General features: G+C 55.1%; 8 protein-coding genes across 8 annotated transcripts; 5 read left to right on the top strand and 3 right to left on the bottom strand.

Annotated features, from left to right (window-relative positions):
* Positions 1-857: 857 nt before the first annotated feature.
* On the top strand, positions 858-1,187 carry Triagg1_507 (uncharacterized protein; the record flags this gene model as incomplete). The annotated part of the gene is made up of 1 exon (XM_062900074.1): positions 858-1,187. One exon carries the CDS (start codon positions 858-860, stop codon positions 1,185-1,187), a length of 330 nt encoding a protein of 109 aa, XP_062760857.1.
* A 1,006-nt stretch (positions 1,188-2,193) lies between these two features.
* On the top strand, positions 2,194-3,357 carry Triagg1_506 (uncharacterized protein; the record flags this gene model as incomplete). Its single annotated transcript, XM_062900063.1, has 1 exon — positions 2,194-3,357. The coding sequence occupies one exon, from the start codon at positions 2,194-2,196 to the stop codon at positions 3,355-3,357; it is 1,164 nt and encodes a 387-aa protein (XP_062760856.1).
* An 852-nt stretch (positions 3,358-4,209) lies between these two features.
* Positions 4,210-5,217, top strand: Triagg1_505 (uncharacterized protein; the record flags this gene model as incomplete). The annotated part of the gene is made up of 1 exon (XM_062900053.1): positions 4,210-5,217. One exon carries the CDS (start codon positions 4,210-4,212, stop codon positions 5,215-5,217), a length of 1,008 nt encoding a protein of 335 aa, XP_062760855.1.
* A 1,591-nt stretch (positions 5,218-6,808) lies between these two features.
* Positions 6,809-8,503, top strand: Triagg1_504 (uncharacterized protein; the record flags this gene model as incomplete). Its single annotated transcript, XM_062900042.1, has 1 exon — positions 6,809-8,503. One exon carries the CDS (start codon positions 6,809-6,811, stop codon positions 8,501-8,503), a length of 1,695 nt encoding a protein of 564 aa, XP_062760854.1.
* A 313-nt stretch (positions 8,504-8,816) lies between these two features.
* Positions 8,817-9,515, bottom strand: Triagg1_503 (uncharacterized protein; the record flags this gene model as incomplete). The annotated part of the gene is made up of 1 exon (XM_062900031.1): positions 8,817-9,515. One exon carries the CDS (start codon positions 9,513-9,515, stop codon positions 8,817-8,819), a length of 699 nt encoding a protein of 232 aa, XP_062760853.1.
* Positions 9,516-10,945: 1,430 nt separating this feature from the next.
* Triagg1_502 (uncharacterized protein) lies at positions 10,946-13,218 on the bottom strand (the record flags this gene model as incomplete). Its single annotated transcript, XM_062900020.1, has 7 exons — positions 10,946-12,210; positions 12,276-12,557; positions 12,618-12,686; positions 12,855-12,860; positions 12,920-12,964; positions 13,096-13,152; positions 13,215-13,218. 7 exons carry the CDS (start codon positions 13,216-13,218, stop codon positions 10,946-10,948), a joined length of 1,728 nt encoding a protein of 575 aa, XP_062760852.1.
* Positions 13,219-13,968: 750 nt separating this feature from the next.
* Positions 13,969-14,793, top strand: Triagg1_500 (uncharacterized protein; the record flags this gene model as incomplete). Its single annotated transcript, XM_062900008.1, has 4 exons — positions 13,969-14,092; positions 14,173-14,268; positions 14,331-14,447; positions 14,507-14,793. 4 exons carry the CDS (start codon positions 13,969-13,971, stop codon positions 14,791-14,793), a joined length of 624 nt encoding a protein of 207 aa, XP_062760850.1.
* Positions 14,794-16,085: 1,292 nt separating this feature from the next.
* On the bottom strand, positions 16,086-17,005 carry Triagg1_499 (uncharacterized protein; the record flags this gene model as incomplete). The annotated part of the gene is made up of 2 exons (XM_062899997.1): positions 16,086-16,309; positions 16,690-17,005. 2 exons carry the CDS (start codon positions 17,003-17,005, stop codon positions 16,086-16,088), a joined length of 540 nt encoding a protein of 179 aa, XP_062760849.1.
* Positions 17,006-17,120: the final 115 nt, after the last annotated feature.

Genomic DNA, 17,120 nt, shown 5'->3' with positions numbered 1-17,120 from the left:
AAGTACCCAGGCACCTAGGCTATTCTCTTCTTTACTTTGCCTTGTCTTTTCTCCCTCTTCATCATCACTTCACCATCAACTTACCCTTTTCCTGGCATTTCTCCACGTTTCATCGAGAAAAAAGACTCTGTTGTCATTTGTTGATTCTATTACGGCATCTCAACTCTGTTTCCGGCAGCTTTTCTCTTCTCCGGCCAACAGGAACCCCCGGCTTGTCTCGCAACTGCATCCTCCCTCTCTCTCTCTCTTTCTTTCCACCCATTCCATCTCGCCCTCCCGCATTTCCGCCTCTTGCGATTCCCCTTCTTCTTCTCCATTGGGAAACCTTCATCCGCGTCTTTTTTCTCGATCCTCTTGCACTCTTTGTGCCTCGGAAGCCCGGAACTTGCCTGCACCTTCCCGAAAGGCCCGTCTGCCGTGTTGCGCCAGCTCGGCATCTTGGTGCCGGGCCGTGGATCGTGTGTCTTGCACTTGTTTCTCAACCTCACCGGCAAAAGATACGATATCCATAAAGACGCAGCATTTTTTCCCTTGGGCTGTATTCTTTTCCTTCTTTTCCATCATTCATCTTCAACCTCGTTCTTTTATTATTCGGCCATCTTGAGTTGGGAATTCTCCTTGAGTCGAGTGCGACCAGATAGACCTCGATCACTATTTTATCTTTTGTGCCTGGTCCTGATCGACTTCTTCGGCTCCATATCCCGTTTATTACCAACATCTCTGGACTCGTTACCCGGGTCAGCTCTCGCCAGGGTCACTCATTTTCAACGTCAGCAACGAGTGAGCAGACCAAGCTTTGCCAACTCGTGCAGAGCAAGCACCTAACAAACGGACAGCACTACTGGAAATCGTTCACCATGCAGTCGCTAAAGACACCTCAAGCCTCGGACTCGGACGTTTCTCCATCGTCGACAGCGGCGCCAAAGGAGTCTCAAGAAGGCTACTTTCCCCCATCCGATGCCAGTGGCAGCCAGAACTCGGTGCCTCTGGCCTCTAGTGCAAGTGACACTTCGTCGCGTCGGCACTCGAGCATTAGCTTTGCTACAGAGCTGGCAAAGCCCGGCGGAGCACCGTTAAGTAAGACTATATCAGCCTCGTCTATAGGCAAGCGGAAGGCTCTTGGCATTCAAAAACGACCTTCGGACGGCGCCAAGGGACGAGCTCCATCGCCTCCTCACAGCAGGTAAGCAAAGCATCTTGTTTCTTTTTCTTTCTTGTCTTTTCTCTTCTCTCTGTCCATGCCCTCCTCTCTTGCCGATGTATCCAGGATGCGTCCCTTTTCGTCTTGTGTACATCTCCTGTGTTCCCATTCTCGATGCTGCGTGTCCCAGAACGGCAATGCGGCAAATGTCGAGTGGTGTACTGGCGGAATTCAGGGCGCTCCAAGACATTGTGCTCGGCGGGATTTCTGCATTCAGTTCACAAGAGACACTCTGGTGCTTCTCCAGGCCTTCCCGACGCGTGCTCTCGGCAAAAATGTGCCGGCCAGGGATGGACAATGCATTTCTCTCGAGTTTGCCTCTGTTGCTGTTGTACCTGAACTCGAGAGCGCATGTCGTCGGGTGCAGCGGTAGAGCTTGCGATAGTGTCAAGTCCATGTGGGCCAAAGAGGCTTCGATCCCCCCGGCTAGCGGCACTCCTTATTTGCACCCTGGGGATCCAAATCCCGTTCTGTCGTGCCTCTGAGGGGCTTCGATTGCAGCATCTCAAGCGAGCGGCACAAGGAGGTTGGCAGCACAGAACTGCGGGTGCCCGGTTTCGACGCCCTGTTGCGCGGTGATTGGATGCCTCTTCTCCAACTCTCTTCTCTCCTCTCCTCTCTCCTCCAACAAAGATGCGGCCGAAGCGACCAAGAGTCAGCAGCTCATTGGCCCCACCGCTCCGGGAGCTTCTCGTTATGGCTATTTTCTTTGGTACCCCGCCAGTAACGAGCCGGAATAGCTCGCACCTTTTTTTCTGTGGTGGAACTTGACGGAGCTTGTTCCAACTCGCCGCAGTCGCAAAATCTCCGTCATCTCGCTCTCACATGCCTCGCCCTTGGCATTTGCATATTTCCCTCACCGTCTCCTCTTGGGCTGTATTTATTATGTCTCTTGCGCTCTTGGTGATCTAGATGCTTTCTTTGATTTCCCACCCATTTCTTCCTTCTCGTGATCCTATTGACCCAAAACCCCTGTTTCATTTGCGACGGCAATGGCGACACTAACCGCCCAACCGCACGACAGATTTCAGCGCCATGTCGGCTTCGACAATGTTCCCAGCGGTGAGACGTCCAAAAAGGTTCCCTCGTCCCTCGTACTCAACGTCAAACACGATGGGTATCAGCCACGCCGGAGATCGCGCACCTTCATGGTCGGCATTGACGAGCACTCGTACTCAGACTATGCCGTTCAGTGGCTGCTAGACGAGCTTGTCGACGACGGCGACGAGATTATCTGCGTGCGCGTCATTGAAAAGGACGTGCGACTTGGCGAGAAGTCATACCATAGCGATGCGCAGCAGGTGATGAAGAGCATCCTGGAGAAGAACAAGAGAAACAGCGCCGTTGCCTTCGTCCTCGAGTACGCAGTCGGCAAGCTACACGCCACCTTTCAGTCGCTGGTAAGTGGCCGCAATCTCACCAGCCTCGCGAGACGTGACCTAACTATTTTCTCTCAATGCCAGATTCAACTATATCAGCCGGCCATGCTCATCGTGGGCACACGAGGACGGTCCCTTGGTGGACTTCAGGGCCTCGTCAACAACCGCAATTCCTTTTCAAAGTACTGCCTGCAGTATTCTCCCATACCCGTCGTCGTCGTGAGACCTACCGAGAAACGGAATAAGAAAAAGGCCAAGCGTACAAACGACAACTCGCGGCAAACATACGTCAGCATGCTGGCCGCTACTCACGGCAAACATGAGGCCGACAGCGAAGCCAGCAGCAGCTACGAACTAGAGGTTCAAATTCCACGCGAAGAGGAGGCACATCAGGTGGCAAAGGTGCTAGGACTGCCCGCCAAGTTCGACCCAACCATCAAACCCATCCACGAGACGGTCTTGATGAGGTCGAAATCCCCCGATCTCGTGGCCGGCCCCCGGACAAGTGCTGCGCGCCGCGTTCCCTCTATTCCCTCGCCGAACAGCGCGCCCAACAGCGCTCCCAACAGCGCTCCCAATAGCGACGATGAGGAAGATGACGAAGAGGGAGAGTTTGAGGTCATGACTGGAGTAGAGGCTCTGAACCAGCAGCAGAAACTGGATCAGCTTCACAAAATGGAGGTCAGCGAGGCGGCCGCGCTCAGGCACGGCATTAATGAGGAAGAGGACGAGGAAGAGGACGAGGCCCAGGGGCAGAACTCTGGGAGTGCATCGTAGAAGATGCGCGGCGGCCCAAGGCGTGCCCCCCGGGCTCAGAATGCAGAAGGCTCCAGGGATACACCGATTGTGGCTCTTCAAGCTGGTGGCGACGACGCAGGCGAGGCAGACCCCGAGGTTACGATGAGGGGAGGCGGAGAGGATGGCACTCGTAGCCGCTATCTCCACAAGAGGATGGCAGACCAGTTGGCGCAGTCTTCGGAATCTACGGCGCCTCCTTCGGGACCAACGACTCTGGAAACACCAAGGCCAGCGACACCGCATTCTGGGCCATTGGCGTCAAGCCAGTCACAAGATCAAAAAGCGCCAGCCTCAAAGCAGCCGAGCTCAAAGCCGCATGGCTAGAGAGCGTCGGTTTTGACAAACAGCCCATCGGCTGCTCCAAGAACTTCTCCCATGTCTATTCCTGACGAAGCCGGTCCATCGTCGGCTGGTCCTTCGACAGCTGGTCCTTCGACAGCCGGTCCCTCGACGGGCGGTTATTACACGAGCCCTTATTGGCCCGATCCTCCTATGGCTGGCCCTTCAAGGAGGAAATCGCGGAAAAGGCAATCGGCACATGACCTGCCAATTTCTTTGTCTCCGGTTGCTGAGCCTCCCGACTTTGTCACAGATGTACCTCCCCCCGCCAGAGACATAGCTCCACGTGCCAGGACAGAGAGACAGCGCGGCCTTGTCCAATTTGCCAAAAATGCCCCAATGAAGTCAGAGTCTCCCCCGAGCGAGAGCAGTCGCTTCAATCGATAGGGTCACGCTCCAAGAGGCTCAAGTTCCAGGTCCAGAGTCATACACGATCGACCCTCGCCTTCGGATTCAAAGGTCTGGAGCCTGGCGATTGGTGCAAAAAATGCAATGGAAACGCCCTCTACCATGTTCAGAAAAAAGAGGGAACCTTGGGTGACTGCTTTGATTGAGTCTTCGGGTGGAACGCTGCTAGATGACGGCGATGAGATCTCAGAGGAGGTGAAAAGGGAAATTCAAGGTTGGAACGATCTGTCAGGGCAGCATTCAAGGGCATCCGACGCTATGAGGTTATCTTCGCCTACGGGGAAAGGGGAGGAGGTTCCCCTTAGGCCAAAGGATGCGGACACGTTAAATTTGGCTCACAAGATTGATGACCTCTTGAAGAAAGGCAAGCCGAAGCAACAAGGGCAACCGCATGCAACGAGTTCTCCCCCTTCTTCGCGCACTTCTCCCAGGGTATCAGCGCAATACTCTCCTCAGGGACGGCCCGCTCAACCTGTGTCAGCGCAACAGTCTCCTCAGGGACAGCCTGCACAGCCGACATCAGCACAGCGTTCCCCTCAGGGACGGCCTGCACAGCCGACATCAGCACAAAACTCTCCCCAGGGACGGCCTGTTCAACCAGCATCGGCACAATGGTCCCCACAGCGGATGTCAGTGCCGCGATCTCCCCAGGGACGGTCTGCTCAGGCGGTCTCGGGGCAAATACCCCTTGAATGGTCCCCCGATCAGAATGTACCCAGGTCGCAATACTATGCCCCGTCGAACCGTCCGCTACGGCTAACGGCGTCGCCACAGCGGCCGCAGCAGCAGCAGGATGAGGACGATTCGGAGGAAGGGGAGGAGATGAACGCTCATCAGCAAGAGCACTTCATACGGATGCTACGAGAAGCTAACCTGTGGCCGCTCGCACGCCTTGAGGAAGCCCTCGCTTCAGGGACGGGCCCAGGGCGTAACCTTTCAACTTCCAACCAGGTAGAAAACTCGGGCGATGTTGTGGAATCAGCAGAAGACAAGCCTGGTTCAGAGGCAAGGGCAGCCGCCGATGCCGAAAACGCAGCCACAAAGGAATCACCTGTTGCAAAGATGAAGCAATGGTTTCAAAAGAGTCGTTGACCATGAGAGAAGACAAGAAGAAGGGGGGAGGAAATCCTAGCAGCTATTTGGCAAGGACTGGCATACTGAGCACGGGTTCATTCACAAGACAGCAAGCTCGGCAAAGACAGGCAGGTCAGCGATTGGTTGGTTGGTTGGTTGGTTGGTTGGTTGATTGGTTGATGGAGGTGGATTGATTGGAATAATGATAGAGCGGTGGATCATGTTGGTGTAGGTAACGATTAGCGCATGGCAATATGGCATCTAGATTTTGCGCCGAGACAGCCAGATGAAGAAAGCGATTAAGCATGACGACTACAGAGCGTGCCGTGAATTCCGTGAAGATGCCGATGACGGGAGATGAATAATCCATGTTTGTCGGGGGGGTTACGCGGCTCAAGAAGAGGGGAAGCATGATGGGAGCGAGAGTGAGCGAGGCTTGAGGCATTCTGATACGATGCGAAACACGGGACGGGATCATCTGGGACGGCTTGGCGGTTAAAAGACTTGCATGGCCTTGGACTTGGAAGGATCAGCGCCGGGCGAAGCAACATGGAGTGGGATGATTCTGGCAGATAATGCTAGGCAGTGTACTTGTAAGTTACTCGTAAAACAAACAAACAAACAAACAAACAAGAACCCTTGAAAGAATGACTAAGAATAAGGCGGGCATCTTTTGCTGCAGATTTTGTTGTAGGTTCGGATGTTGCTGAAAATAGAAAATAGATGGCGTGGGCTTTTTACCGTACGGGGTAGATTGGGGAATTAGAGTGGGGGAGAAGTCGAGAGTTGGGTGCGGGTACCGAGTACTGAGTACGAGCCCACCATGATTTCCGCAGATGCTATTGGCTGGAATGATAGGCCACACGCAGCCTCTCTCCGCCTATTGCGTCGTTGCTGCCAAAGTACAGGTACTCGTACGGCGTTTTGGGTGGGACTGGCCCCAGATTGCAGTAAGAGGATCGTCGTCATTCTTTTTCTTTCCGTCTTCCAATCCCTCCATGCTCTTTTTCTTTTCTTGCTATTCTTTTTTCTTTACTCTGCTGGGGAGGGTTACATTGTGTACGTGATTGCAAGGGCGGTACGGGAACCAAGGTATATTTGCCATTGAACCGGACAGAACGGCGCCTTTACTTTCAAAGTCAACGTGGGGTGCGATAAATACCTAGGTACCTACTATTTACCAGAACATTCGCTTGGCTTTCGTTGATTGAATCTGTGCGTTTGATTGAAAGCTGCTATTTTTTTTACTACTACGACGACGCTGTTAGCAGTACCTGAGAAGAGGGAAGAGGTGGCTTTTTTTTTTCCAGCTGGTGGCTTTTCGAGTGACTTATGCCCGCGTCTTTGGCGGGGGATTTGGATTTGGACAGGACACAAGTGCGACGACAGCTTGCGATAAGGAGGGCGACGGGATTGGACTGGAGAGGGGAGGGATATTCGACTACGAGATACGAGAGGACGGATTGAGGCCGATTCAATTCGACTTGATTTAATCTCATTGACACGAGCAGAGAGAGAGAGACGGAGAGAGCGGAGGGGGGATACGGAAACCCCCAACGAGAGGCCAAGATCATACGACAACAACCAAACACAAAACACAACGACGCAAATGTGGCCCTTTTCGACTTCGTCCTGCGACCAAGATGCCTGCGCTCCTCCGAGCCCGCACGCCGTCACAGCCGCCGCCCTGCTGTCGGCGCTGCCCTTTGCCGCCGTCTTCATCGCCGCCAACGCCGTGGCCGTGCGCCTCGTCTTCCCCAAGCTGAGCCGCGCGGCGCAAGACGATGCCCGCGACGGCGACGACCACGTCCTGCCGGCCCATGCCCCGGCGGCGCTGCGGCAGGTGCACGCCGAGCACGGCACCAAGAGCTGGAGGCGGCGAGGCGCGGCGTGGGCCTTTGGCACGACGGTTGGCTTGGCGGCGACGCTGGGCGCGCTCATCATGGCGGAGATTGTCGAGGCGGTCGACCCGGCGGCGCGGAACTTGGCGCTGAGGGTGACGGTGCCGGCGCTGCTGTTCATGCTGGTGGTGCTGATCCCGTGGCTCGAGTGTCGGAGCGTCGTGTCCAGCGCGGGATGGAGCTTTCAGAGGACGGCCAAGGGCAGGCTTTCGCGCGTGGCACTGGGATTGCAGGCGGTGCTGTTTGGCGGCTGGCTGTTCATCTTTTGGTCCATGGGCAGCGTCGTGCCGAGGGCGGAGATATTGCTGCGGTCGGCGCCGCCGGCGCATCACGACGGGAGGACGAGCCCGAGCTGGAACTCGAGGGGCATCGTGGGCGAGGATCTGACGAGGGCGTGTCTGGAACGCATCGGGGTCGTGGGCATCTCGCTCATGGCGCTGCTGTCGGGCTTTGCGTCGGTGTCGGCGCCCTGGCACACTTTTGGTCGCGGCGATGTCAGGCGGAGGCCGTTGACCGAGGCGGATGTCAATCGCAAGCAGACTGGGCTGGAGGCGACGAGCGAGATGTTGGCGACGAAACGACATCGTTTGCAGTATCTGGAACGCAAGATGAGCCAGGAAGCGAGCAAAAGGGGCAAGACTGGGCTGGTCGGGATGGTCATGGGCTCGATACGAGGGGCGACGGGCGAGGAGGCCGAGATGCAGACGCTCAAGATGGAGATTGTCGGGCTCGAGGCCATGGAGGCCAGCTTGTCTTCCAACCTGGTGTTGATGAAGAACCAGCGCGCCGCCTCGGCCCGCGCTTCCACAACCATGGGCCGCATCCTGCTCGCGCCATCATACATCTTCAGCGCCTACTGCGTGTATCGCATCCTGGCGACGTCACTGACGACTCTCCGGAGAGCATCCTCGCCGTCGGCCAGTTTCGCCAGCAGCGATCCCATCAACCGCTTCTTGGGGCTGCTGGCCAGGCACTGGGACCCGAAGCTCGACCAGATGGCGTGGGCGCGCATCATCAGCTTCGCCCTCAGCGGCGTCATCCTCGTGGCCAGCGCAAACAGCGCCATCCAGACGTTCCACCTGTTCGCCAAGTGGACGCCCGGACTGCTGCGGCACGCACAGGCGAACCTCGCCCTGGCGGTGGGACAAGTGGCGGCGACGTATGTCATCTCGGCGAGCTTGCTTCTGCGCAGCCAGTTGCCGAGCGAGGCGAGATCGGCCGTCGGGGGCGTCCTGAGGGGGGCGCTGACGCCGGCGTTTGTGGACGGCTGGTTTGAGGGCTGGTTCCTCTTGGGCAGCGTGGTGACGGGCGTGGGGATCTTTGTGGGTGGGAAGATTGGTGCGATGGGGGAGGCTGATTGGGATGATTATGGGATGGAGGAGATGGGGGCGAAGAGGTTGTGATTTCATTTTTTTTTCTGAGCTTTTCTGATTTGTTTGATGGTTTTGTGCTTGTTCATGTTGGCCTGGCGTTGAAATGATGTTTCACAAGGATGCTACTTTGATGTTCTTCTATCTCTTTCTTTCTCTCTCTCCTTGGGAGGGTTTTATATCGTTATGGGCTTAAGCGCCAGGGACGTAATGCTCGCAGTAAAGCATCATGTTCACGCTCCGTCTATTCTCCCCTGTCCATCCCCCCATCGACCTCGGTCCTTTTCAAAGAAAACAAACAAACATCACGCTCCATCATCTCCAAATCTCGTCTCCTCCACTTCACTCACACAATCACGCCCATCTCCCTCCCCACCCCAAACGCCTCCAAAACACTCCCCCAAACCGCCCGACTCGTAAACTCCAACACTCTCTCCCTCTCCTCCCCATCCCCCAAGCGCAAAACCGCTCGTCCCCGCCTCACCTCCTCCTCCGTAAACCACCCCCACTCAACGTGTTCCTCCGGATCAATCTCCACCGCCTCCGCCCCCTCCACCGTCGCGACGAAATTCATCTTGCCCCAAACATTCTTCGTCTCCAAAAACGTCGTCACCCGCACCGCGCTCCCCCCGTCAACCTTCACCTCCACGTCCCTCGCCAGCTCCTCCTCCGGCCGCACGCCCCAGCTCTTCATCGCCTCGGCGCCCTCGAGATTCCCGTCCCGCGCCATGGCGACCCACGTGTGGAAATGAGGGTTGCGGAGGCTCGTCTCCTCGTGCAGTTCGCGAGCCGCGGCGAAGAGCACCGTCGGGTCGGAAGCGTCGACGGAGCCGCCGGGGGGTTCCCATTTGAGAGGGTAGGAATCTGCCGGGTGGCGACGGAGGAGCAGGATTTGCGGCTGGCGAGAGGGAGGGTGAGAGCGGAGGACGAGGACGCTGGTCATGAGGTAGTTGATGGGCGGGTTGCTGGAGGCGGAGAGGCATTGGGGGGAGTGAGTTGTTAGGGGGGCGAGGGAGGGTGAGTGGGTGTAAGTGAGGGCCGTCATTGTAGATGATTTTTGTGTAGTTGAAGTTGCTGTAGACGTTTAACAAGGAATGATGTTCGGTTTGAGGTGTGGTTTGTAGGGTATCAGATCAAAAAGTCGAGATGGATGCAACATGGGAAAATCAAAAGACTCTCAAGACGGACAGGGTGCGCGATATAATATATCCGGCCAGGGCACGGCAGGCAGCACTCATGCAAGCATCTCCAAAAGCCCGCCGATCCAGGCACAAACATTTCCCAAATCCCGCTGCCTTGTCACAAGGCAACACAATTTTCACACAAACAGTTTGCATCGTCGTCACGAGTCACATATATAGAAACCCTTTTTTTAATTTTGCCTCGCCCTCTATCAAAATAGACTCGCTTCAAAGCGGCTACATTCGGCCCCCCACGCCATTGTCTGTTCTTTTTGCTTTTCCTCTGCTCTGCTCTGCTCTGCTCTGCATTGTTTCCCCCGTGCCTCAGCTCCAGAGTCAAGACGCCAAATTCTCTCAACAGTCGGGTATGAGTCTGTCCAGTTCAAGCTTTTTGTCTCTTGCTCTCGCTCTCTCTCTGTTCCAGTCCGAGCAACATCTTCAAAGTAACAAGAGGAAAAGAAAGGCAAAGGGGTGAAAGCAAGCAACAAAGGAAAAAGAGCAAAACTGCGCAGATAGATTCCCCGTTTTTATGTTCCCCAAAGAGTCCGCAGATGAATAGATAGAACCCGCCCTCCTCATCGACACTGCATAAAGCGTGAGCCGGTCATCGTCATCGTCATTGAAAGCTGATCGTTCAAATCACCTCTCCCTCCTTTTCAATCTGTTCTGTCCCGCATAAATGCATGTCATGAGATGGAAAAACAAAATTGCATCATTTTGACCGTTTCCTAGCCCTCCCTGCCCCAATTTGTTGAAAGAAAAAAATGAAGAGTAAAAAACAAAAGAAAAAACGTTATTACGGCCCCATATGCCGAGCAACTGTCGACCAACCTTCACTGTATCCTGTCCAACCAAGCAGCAAGCAAACAAGCTTCATTCGAAGCCCGGCCAGCAAAGCACGGTAGGACAAAGTAGCGCTGTAACGGGCAACGCCATCAGATGCTCGAGCGGACAAAGATGCAAAAAAAAAAAAGAGAGAGAGAGAGAGAGAGAGAAGAAATAGAGAAAACACCTTTGTAGCGTCGACACGGCATCATTTGGCTTGCCGAAAAGTCATGAGCCATATCCAAGCAGTCTGCGGCAGGAGACGGGCGAGATTGGAGACTGCAGAAACGCCTTGCCCGGAAATCGGTAGAGTATTTAGAAATCGGAACAGTGTGCACACGATGTCAGGACCGGGATCCGCTGGCAGGAAATCTTGCGACGGCATCTCTAGTCATGGAAACCGAAAGGAAATGGACATCAATTTTTTTACAATCGCTCTTTTTTGGTTTCTTGCTTTGCTTTTGTCTCTTTACACTCGTCCAGTTCGTCCCTTCTTGCCGGTGGCGACGGTAGTCCAGCCGTCCTCGTCAGCAGCCGGAGCCGGAGTGTCGCCCTCGGCCGCGGGAGCCGCAGCCTGCTGGCCATTGGAACGAGGTGCCCGGTTTTCGTTGCGAGGTCCTCGGGGCGCGCCATCGTCACGGCCGCCACGGCCGCCGCCACGGCTTCCGCGGAAGTTTCCACGGGAAACTCGCTGTTCGTTGGTGGCCGATCTCCAGTTGCCAGACTCGGTAGCTCTTGACTTCTGTCCCTGGCTGAAATCCTTGGGCTGGTCTCGAGTTCGGATAGGAACCTTTTGCTCCGACGCACCATTTTCCTTGGCCTGCTCAGTCTTGGGCTCTTCCTCGGCCTTGGTTTCTGTCTCGGCTTCTGTCTTGGCCTCAACGTTGGCCTCGGCGGCCTCAGGGGCCTCAGGGGCCTTAGAGGCCTCAGTAGCCTGCTTGGCTTCAGCCTCGGCTTCGGCCTCAGCATCAGCCTCAGCCTTGGCGGCGGCTGCTTCCTTGGCCAGGCGTCGCTCTTCCTTGGCCTTCTCGTCCGCTTCTTTCTTCTCCTGGATGGCCTGAAGTCTCTTCTCTTCAATCTCCTTCTCCCTTGCCGCGGTGTCGATGGGACGAGCAGCTCCAAAGGGGCTGGCCTTGGCGTCTCCAGCGGCAGAAGAGGAGCTATCGGCAACCTCCGAAACGGTTCGCTTCTGAAGGTTCAAACGGGGGCGGCCGCCGGGGGCTTGGGCCGGGGGCGCGGCTCCAGGAGAGGCCGGAGTCTCAACGGCGGGGGGTGCGTTGGCAGCATCCGGACGCATGCGATCGCGCCATTGGAAGTCCTTCTCAGCGGCGGTAGGAGTGCGCTCCGGGCGTTCAGGACGCTCGGGCCGTTCGTTGTATTGCCGAGGAGGGCGGCCACCCTCTTGTCGGCCTTCTCCCCAGGCTGGGGCGTCTCGACGGTTTCCGCGGTACGACTCGCTGCGCTCTCCCAAACCCTCTTGAGGTCCGCGCGCACGGCTGCTTTCACGGGATCCGGGTTCCTGGGGGGCCAGGGGAGAAAGAGGTCCGCGTCGCTCCCACGTCATCTCACGAGTAGAACGGCCGTCAGTGGCGGGATCGCGAGGGGGGCGGCGTTCTCCAAAGTCGGACCGGGGACCCCTCGCTCCAGGAAGATCGGGAAGAGGGCCCTTGCGGGTCCACTCGCTCAAGTCGCGGGCAGATTCACCACGAGCCTCTCGGCCGTCGCCACCACGAGCTACATCATTAATTAGCATACGGGGTTTACTCTTCATATAAGGCCATGGTGGGAAGATAACATACGAGGATCGGCCACCTTAATTTTGATCATGCGGCCCTCAAACGACTGCCCATCAAGTGTCAGGGCCTTTTTCAGGCCGTCAAGGTTGCCGAACTCGACATATCCAAAGCCCTTGGGGCGCTGCATCTCGCGGTCTTCGATAATTCGGACGCTGACAACGTCGCAGCCGTCAAAGAAGTCGGTCACGGATTCGTTGGTGGCATCATATGACAGGTTGCCCAGGTGGGCGGTAAACGGAGGCTTCTCGGGAAGCTGGGCGGGGACGGACTCGCGGACAGAGTAGCCTGGCAGCCGTTAATGATGAGTGATGAGCAGCCACTGGCCACGGCGTGAAAGGTTCATACCTCGGTCCTGCCACGAAGACGTGTTCATGGAACGGCCGCTGTCTCGAGCGGGAGGGAGGGCCTGAGTACCTGTATCATCAGGTCAATATCATGTTGTCATGTGCCGATCGTATGCCAATGTTTTCTTCTTTCTTTCTCTCGTTCTTTCTTTTGTTTTCCTCCTCTTGTCCTTTATCTTCTTCTTTTTTCTTTTTTTTTCGGGCAGATCGCTTTTAGATAGGTATTGTACACACTTACCAGAAACTGTAGACAGATTAGCAAGGGTCCAAGCGGCAAGAATTCGCCAAGCAAGAGCAACATACCATAGGTTTCCTCAACCTCATCGGCCCAAGAGCCTCCACCAAAACCTGCGCCAAGAGTCAGCATATTGGCGGTCCGGAATTTATATTCTAGTGCCGGCGCGGGGTGTCGATGCGACCCCCCCAAAATCGGCAGCGGTCGACGAGGGCATCAAGGGAGGGACGACGGCAGCACGAACCTGAACCGCCCAGAAAGTCCCCGAGGGACATCTTCTGCTGTTCCTTCTTCTTGGGAGCTATCGAGCAGCGTCAGCAGGACAGTCTCGACAGTACCGAACAGCCAGATTCGGTGACATACCCATGATTGCGGTTGATGAGGGCGAGCTCGCGCAAGGATATCACTAGAGATGACTATCGGCAGCCGATGCGCAAAAGGGCAGACGCTGGGCTGCGGCGGGAGAGAAATAGGCGGTGGCCGAGAGAATCGACAAGAGCAGCCAATGAAGGGACCAGATTGGCTACGAGTCGGTCGGATGAGCGATTACGAGTCCCAGATGCCGGGTCTCGGGTTGGCGAGGTGAAATTTGCTCGTCCAGGAAAAAAAAAGATGCGGCGTCGTGAGAGGGCTGGCTGCCTTTTCCATTTCCAATTTTCGCCCGCCCAAGAGTGGGAGGCGCTAGGCCGCCAAGGGCTAGGCGCCGCGACATTGCCGATACCTGCGGTGCCTAGCAGCCAAGCGTCTGCAGTGGCCGCCGTGGCTGCGGTGCCTGCGCATCGCCGGTACCTCCAAGTCACTGCCAGTAGCCGCCGACCCGTTTTGTGCATATCATGCCCCACCACGCCAGGCGAGGAATTAAATGTTCACAGGTACCTCCAATCCATTTCCCCGAGGCTGACCTCCATTAGTACTATTTGACATCTACTACATCAACACCAGCCAGTCTCCTAGTTTGTATAAATATAATTCCCATATACTCATCTTCTTTTAATTGTTCATTATCAGTTACTACCATCTAGTTAATCATCAATTTCCTTACTCTTGTTCCTCTCAGACACATACATTTACCACCAAGAAAAAGAAACGTGGGGTGAAAAATCTCCAGACCATCATCATGAGCAACAAGCCGGAACCTTCGTCTGGCGCCCTGCAGCCGCAACAGCACAAGAAACGAGGCATCTTGCCGCCAGAGATTATAGACCTCATCGTGGCTCCCGTCAAAGTTGGCTCTTTCACCGGTAAGTTTCTCATCCTTCACTCATGGCAAACTATATCCTTTAGTCTAACATGTTCAAACAAGGCGCTGCTGGAGTATTAGCTGGTGTTGCCGGTGCCATTGCACGGGACACCAGCCCCGTAGCCAGTGGTGCTGTGACCGGATTTCAATGGTTTGCCTTGGGGGGGAGCTTCTGGTGTAAGTTCATCCTGCCTCTGACCGGTCTCTTACCCATGCGAATCGTTATTGACCTCATCAAGTTACTAGGTCTATGACCGTCAGGGCAATGGGGGGCAACGAGCAGCTGAGGCCAGTCGACAAAACCATAGCGAGCACCATAGGCGGGTCAGCAGCCGGCGCAGTGGCCGGATTGATACGTGAGTAACAAGCTTTTGCTAATATCAGCGCTTGTCAACTAACTTTTTGAGCTTGGAAGGGGGCCCAGGGAAGATTCTGCCGGCCATGGCCATGTGGGGAGTGCTGGGGGCAGGCGGGCAGATAGTTGCCAATGGATTGAGCAACAGGAAGCCAAAAGTCAGGGACGAGAACGAGAGCTGGCTTCGGTCCAACTGGAGCCCGCTAAGGAAACTCACAGACCAGGAGTACATCGACATGATGGAAGAGAAAATTCTCAGAGTCGATGCAGATATTGCCCTCATTGACGACCGGATCGCCGAGCTAAAGTCTATTGATCGGACAACTAAAGACGAAAATAAGGCGTGAAGCTCATCCGGGGGTGTTCTAATTTTCTTCAAATTTTTTGTAATTGGTGGTTATGGTTGATATCCCTGCTGCTTTCACATCTAGGTACTACGACAAGCTGCATCGACATATTTGGATCGGCGCCCACGGAGCATGATATTGTACGACTACTTTTAAACGAAGCAAGCAATTTGTTTCTTTTTACGAAATAGCCATTACGCTACAATAAAAAAGCATGAATCTCGTATTACAAGACCGCGCTCACCAATTGCAGCATGCGATGGCCAATAATAGAGGCACAATTAGAGTTATAGGTTAACAGGGGAGTTGATCGCGTTCCTGTGCTTATGTCACCACTGAGCTGCCATTGTCCAATCAACGGCTACCATCCGTGTCCGATATGCCGTCCGTGCAGAATGTCTCACCCGATCTAGCCCTAAGCAAGACGGATGAAGAAAGCAACAGATACAGCTCGTAATCAAGGCATTGGACCTGGTTTGATATTGAGTGATCATATTCTGCCCTGAATTCTTTACAGAGAATAATCTTCAACGTGGTGGGCGCTGCCAAAAAAAACATCTGGGAGATTCCTTGTAAATCCTGGCCGAAGTGGTCCGTGAGGCCTTAGCACCGCTAGCACCGTTTGCAATCTCGTAGCGGCTCATTGCGGCTGCTACACTGCGAATCTTGATTAGTCCAGAGTGGGAGCAGCTGGAATATCCCAAGAGAGATTGACAGGTCGACGCGAGGATAGGCGAGGAAGGCGAGAATTACAGTAAGGTTCCGAAGGAGTGTATTTAATTGCTAATATAACCATCGGTTGAGTTGACGCGTCTTTTAGTATTCGTAATGTATTGAGGCCTCCTTTTAGGAGCTGGAGCATTAATAAGACTCGAGTGATGGATGGCTAGTGTGTACATGGGCATAACGTACCGCGTGCGTATGATGCGTTCAAATGTATGGAGATCTAAACGGGGGGTGCTCCTTATCGTTAACTCCGCTGCTACTCTAGACTTGGGGAGACTCTCAAAACCGTGACTTACGACGACTCTGCTGCTGCCTTTCATCTCTCTGCTGTCGAGAAAACAGTCTCGTCTCCTTCAAAGAATGTAGCATATACGGTATCTAACTGTCCTGCTGGATGTTGATACTGCACATCAATTGCTGCTGCTACATATAGTAGCTACCTACCTCTATTGACAACACGTAGTGATATCAAATATCAATAGTAGCCACTCCTTGCTGTTTAGGCTATTTTTAAACGGTGAGCTTCGTCGTCTAACATCCCGTCTCGTCGGGTGCTCTACTCTACACTAGAGCTCCGTTGTTAGCGGCCGTGCTGGGTTTAGAGGCGTGGCATCGCGATAAAAGGTCACGGCAGCCGGAACATGTTCCCAGCTAGCCCCAAAGTACCCAATGCGGGAGTACCTTAGATACCAAGGTACAGGGCACCTGCGTGCGAAGTACCCGGCACCAATCCCACGCTCGCTTTTTGGCTCCAAGTCTGTAAAGTCTGTGTGCGCGATAGGGACTCCAACTGCACTGCATCCAGCAAGTCGGCACACGATTGAACAACTGATGGCGCAGCCGTAATCTCGAATACGGGGCCTGCGCAGGGCCTTTTACGGAACACGGTGGCTTCTGGATTCCTCAGAAAATTTGCATCCCCCGACGGTCCCTATTCCCTATTCCCTATTCCCTATTCCTAATTCCCTACTCCCCCTTTTCCACCATTCCAGCCAGCCTGGACCCAGACACACCCGGTGTACCGACCTTGGGATTCCGTTGACGCCAGACACGCCAGACTCGGCCGCCAAGTACTCGGTACCTCCACTGCCACCTGCACGCCCATCTGCCGCATCGGCTCCGCTGCCTCTGCTGACCTCCATTCACCTCCAGCTTCCACCCTCTACCTACTGTACTCATACCAGCCAGCTTGCAGCTCCTCCATACTTGGGTACGAGTACTTGCGTCTCGCAAAAACCTCCGTCCTCACTCTTCGTGCGACCATCCGGAGTTCTTGCGGCGCGCCTCGCTCCGATCTTCCCAGCCGGCCCGGGAAGCCCTGCTGCTCGACCCCAGGCGCATCACAGGAGCTGTTCCGGCGTCCCGATAGTTCAGGCCCCCCTACCTGGCCCGGTTCGGGGCCCCTCCCTCGTCGAATCTCCCAGCTTCCATTTTCCTTCTTTTTCTTCCCACTGTCATGTCGCGTTTCTCTTCTCTTTGTTCCCATTGATTGCCTGTTTGCTCTGCGAGAGAATGGTCTCTCTGCTACCGGCGTCCTGTAAGTACGCCGCCATTGATTGGAGCTTGCCCGCCTCGTGCTCGTGGCACACCGTCTAACCTCC

This window comes from Trichoderma aggressivum (assembly GCF_033847375.1).
Source record: "Trichoderma aggressivum f. europaeum strain CBS 100526 chromosome Unknown scaffold_001, whole genome shotgun sequence".
NCBI lineage: Eukaryota > Fungi > Ascomycota > Sordariomycetes > Hypocreales > Hypocreaceae > Trichoderma > Trichoderma aggressivum.
The sequence above is the reverse complement of the archived record's forward strand: the minus strand, read 5'-3'. Positions and strand labels throughout refer to the sequence as shown.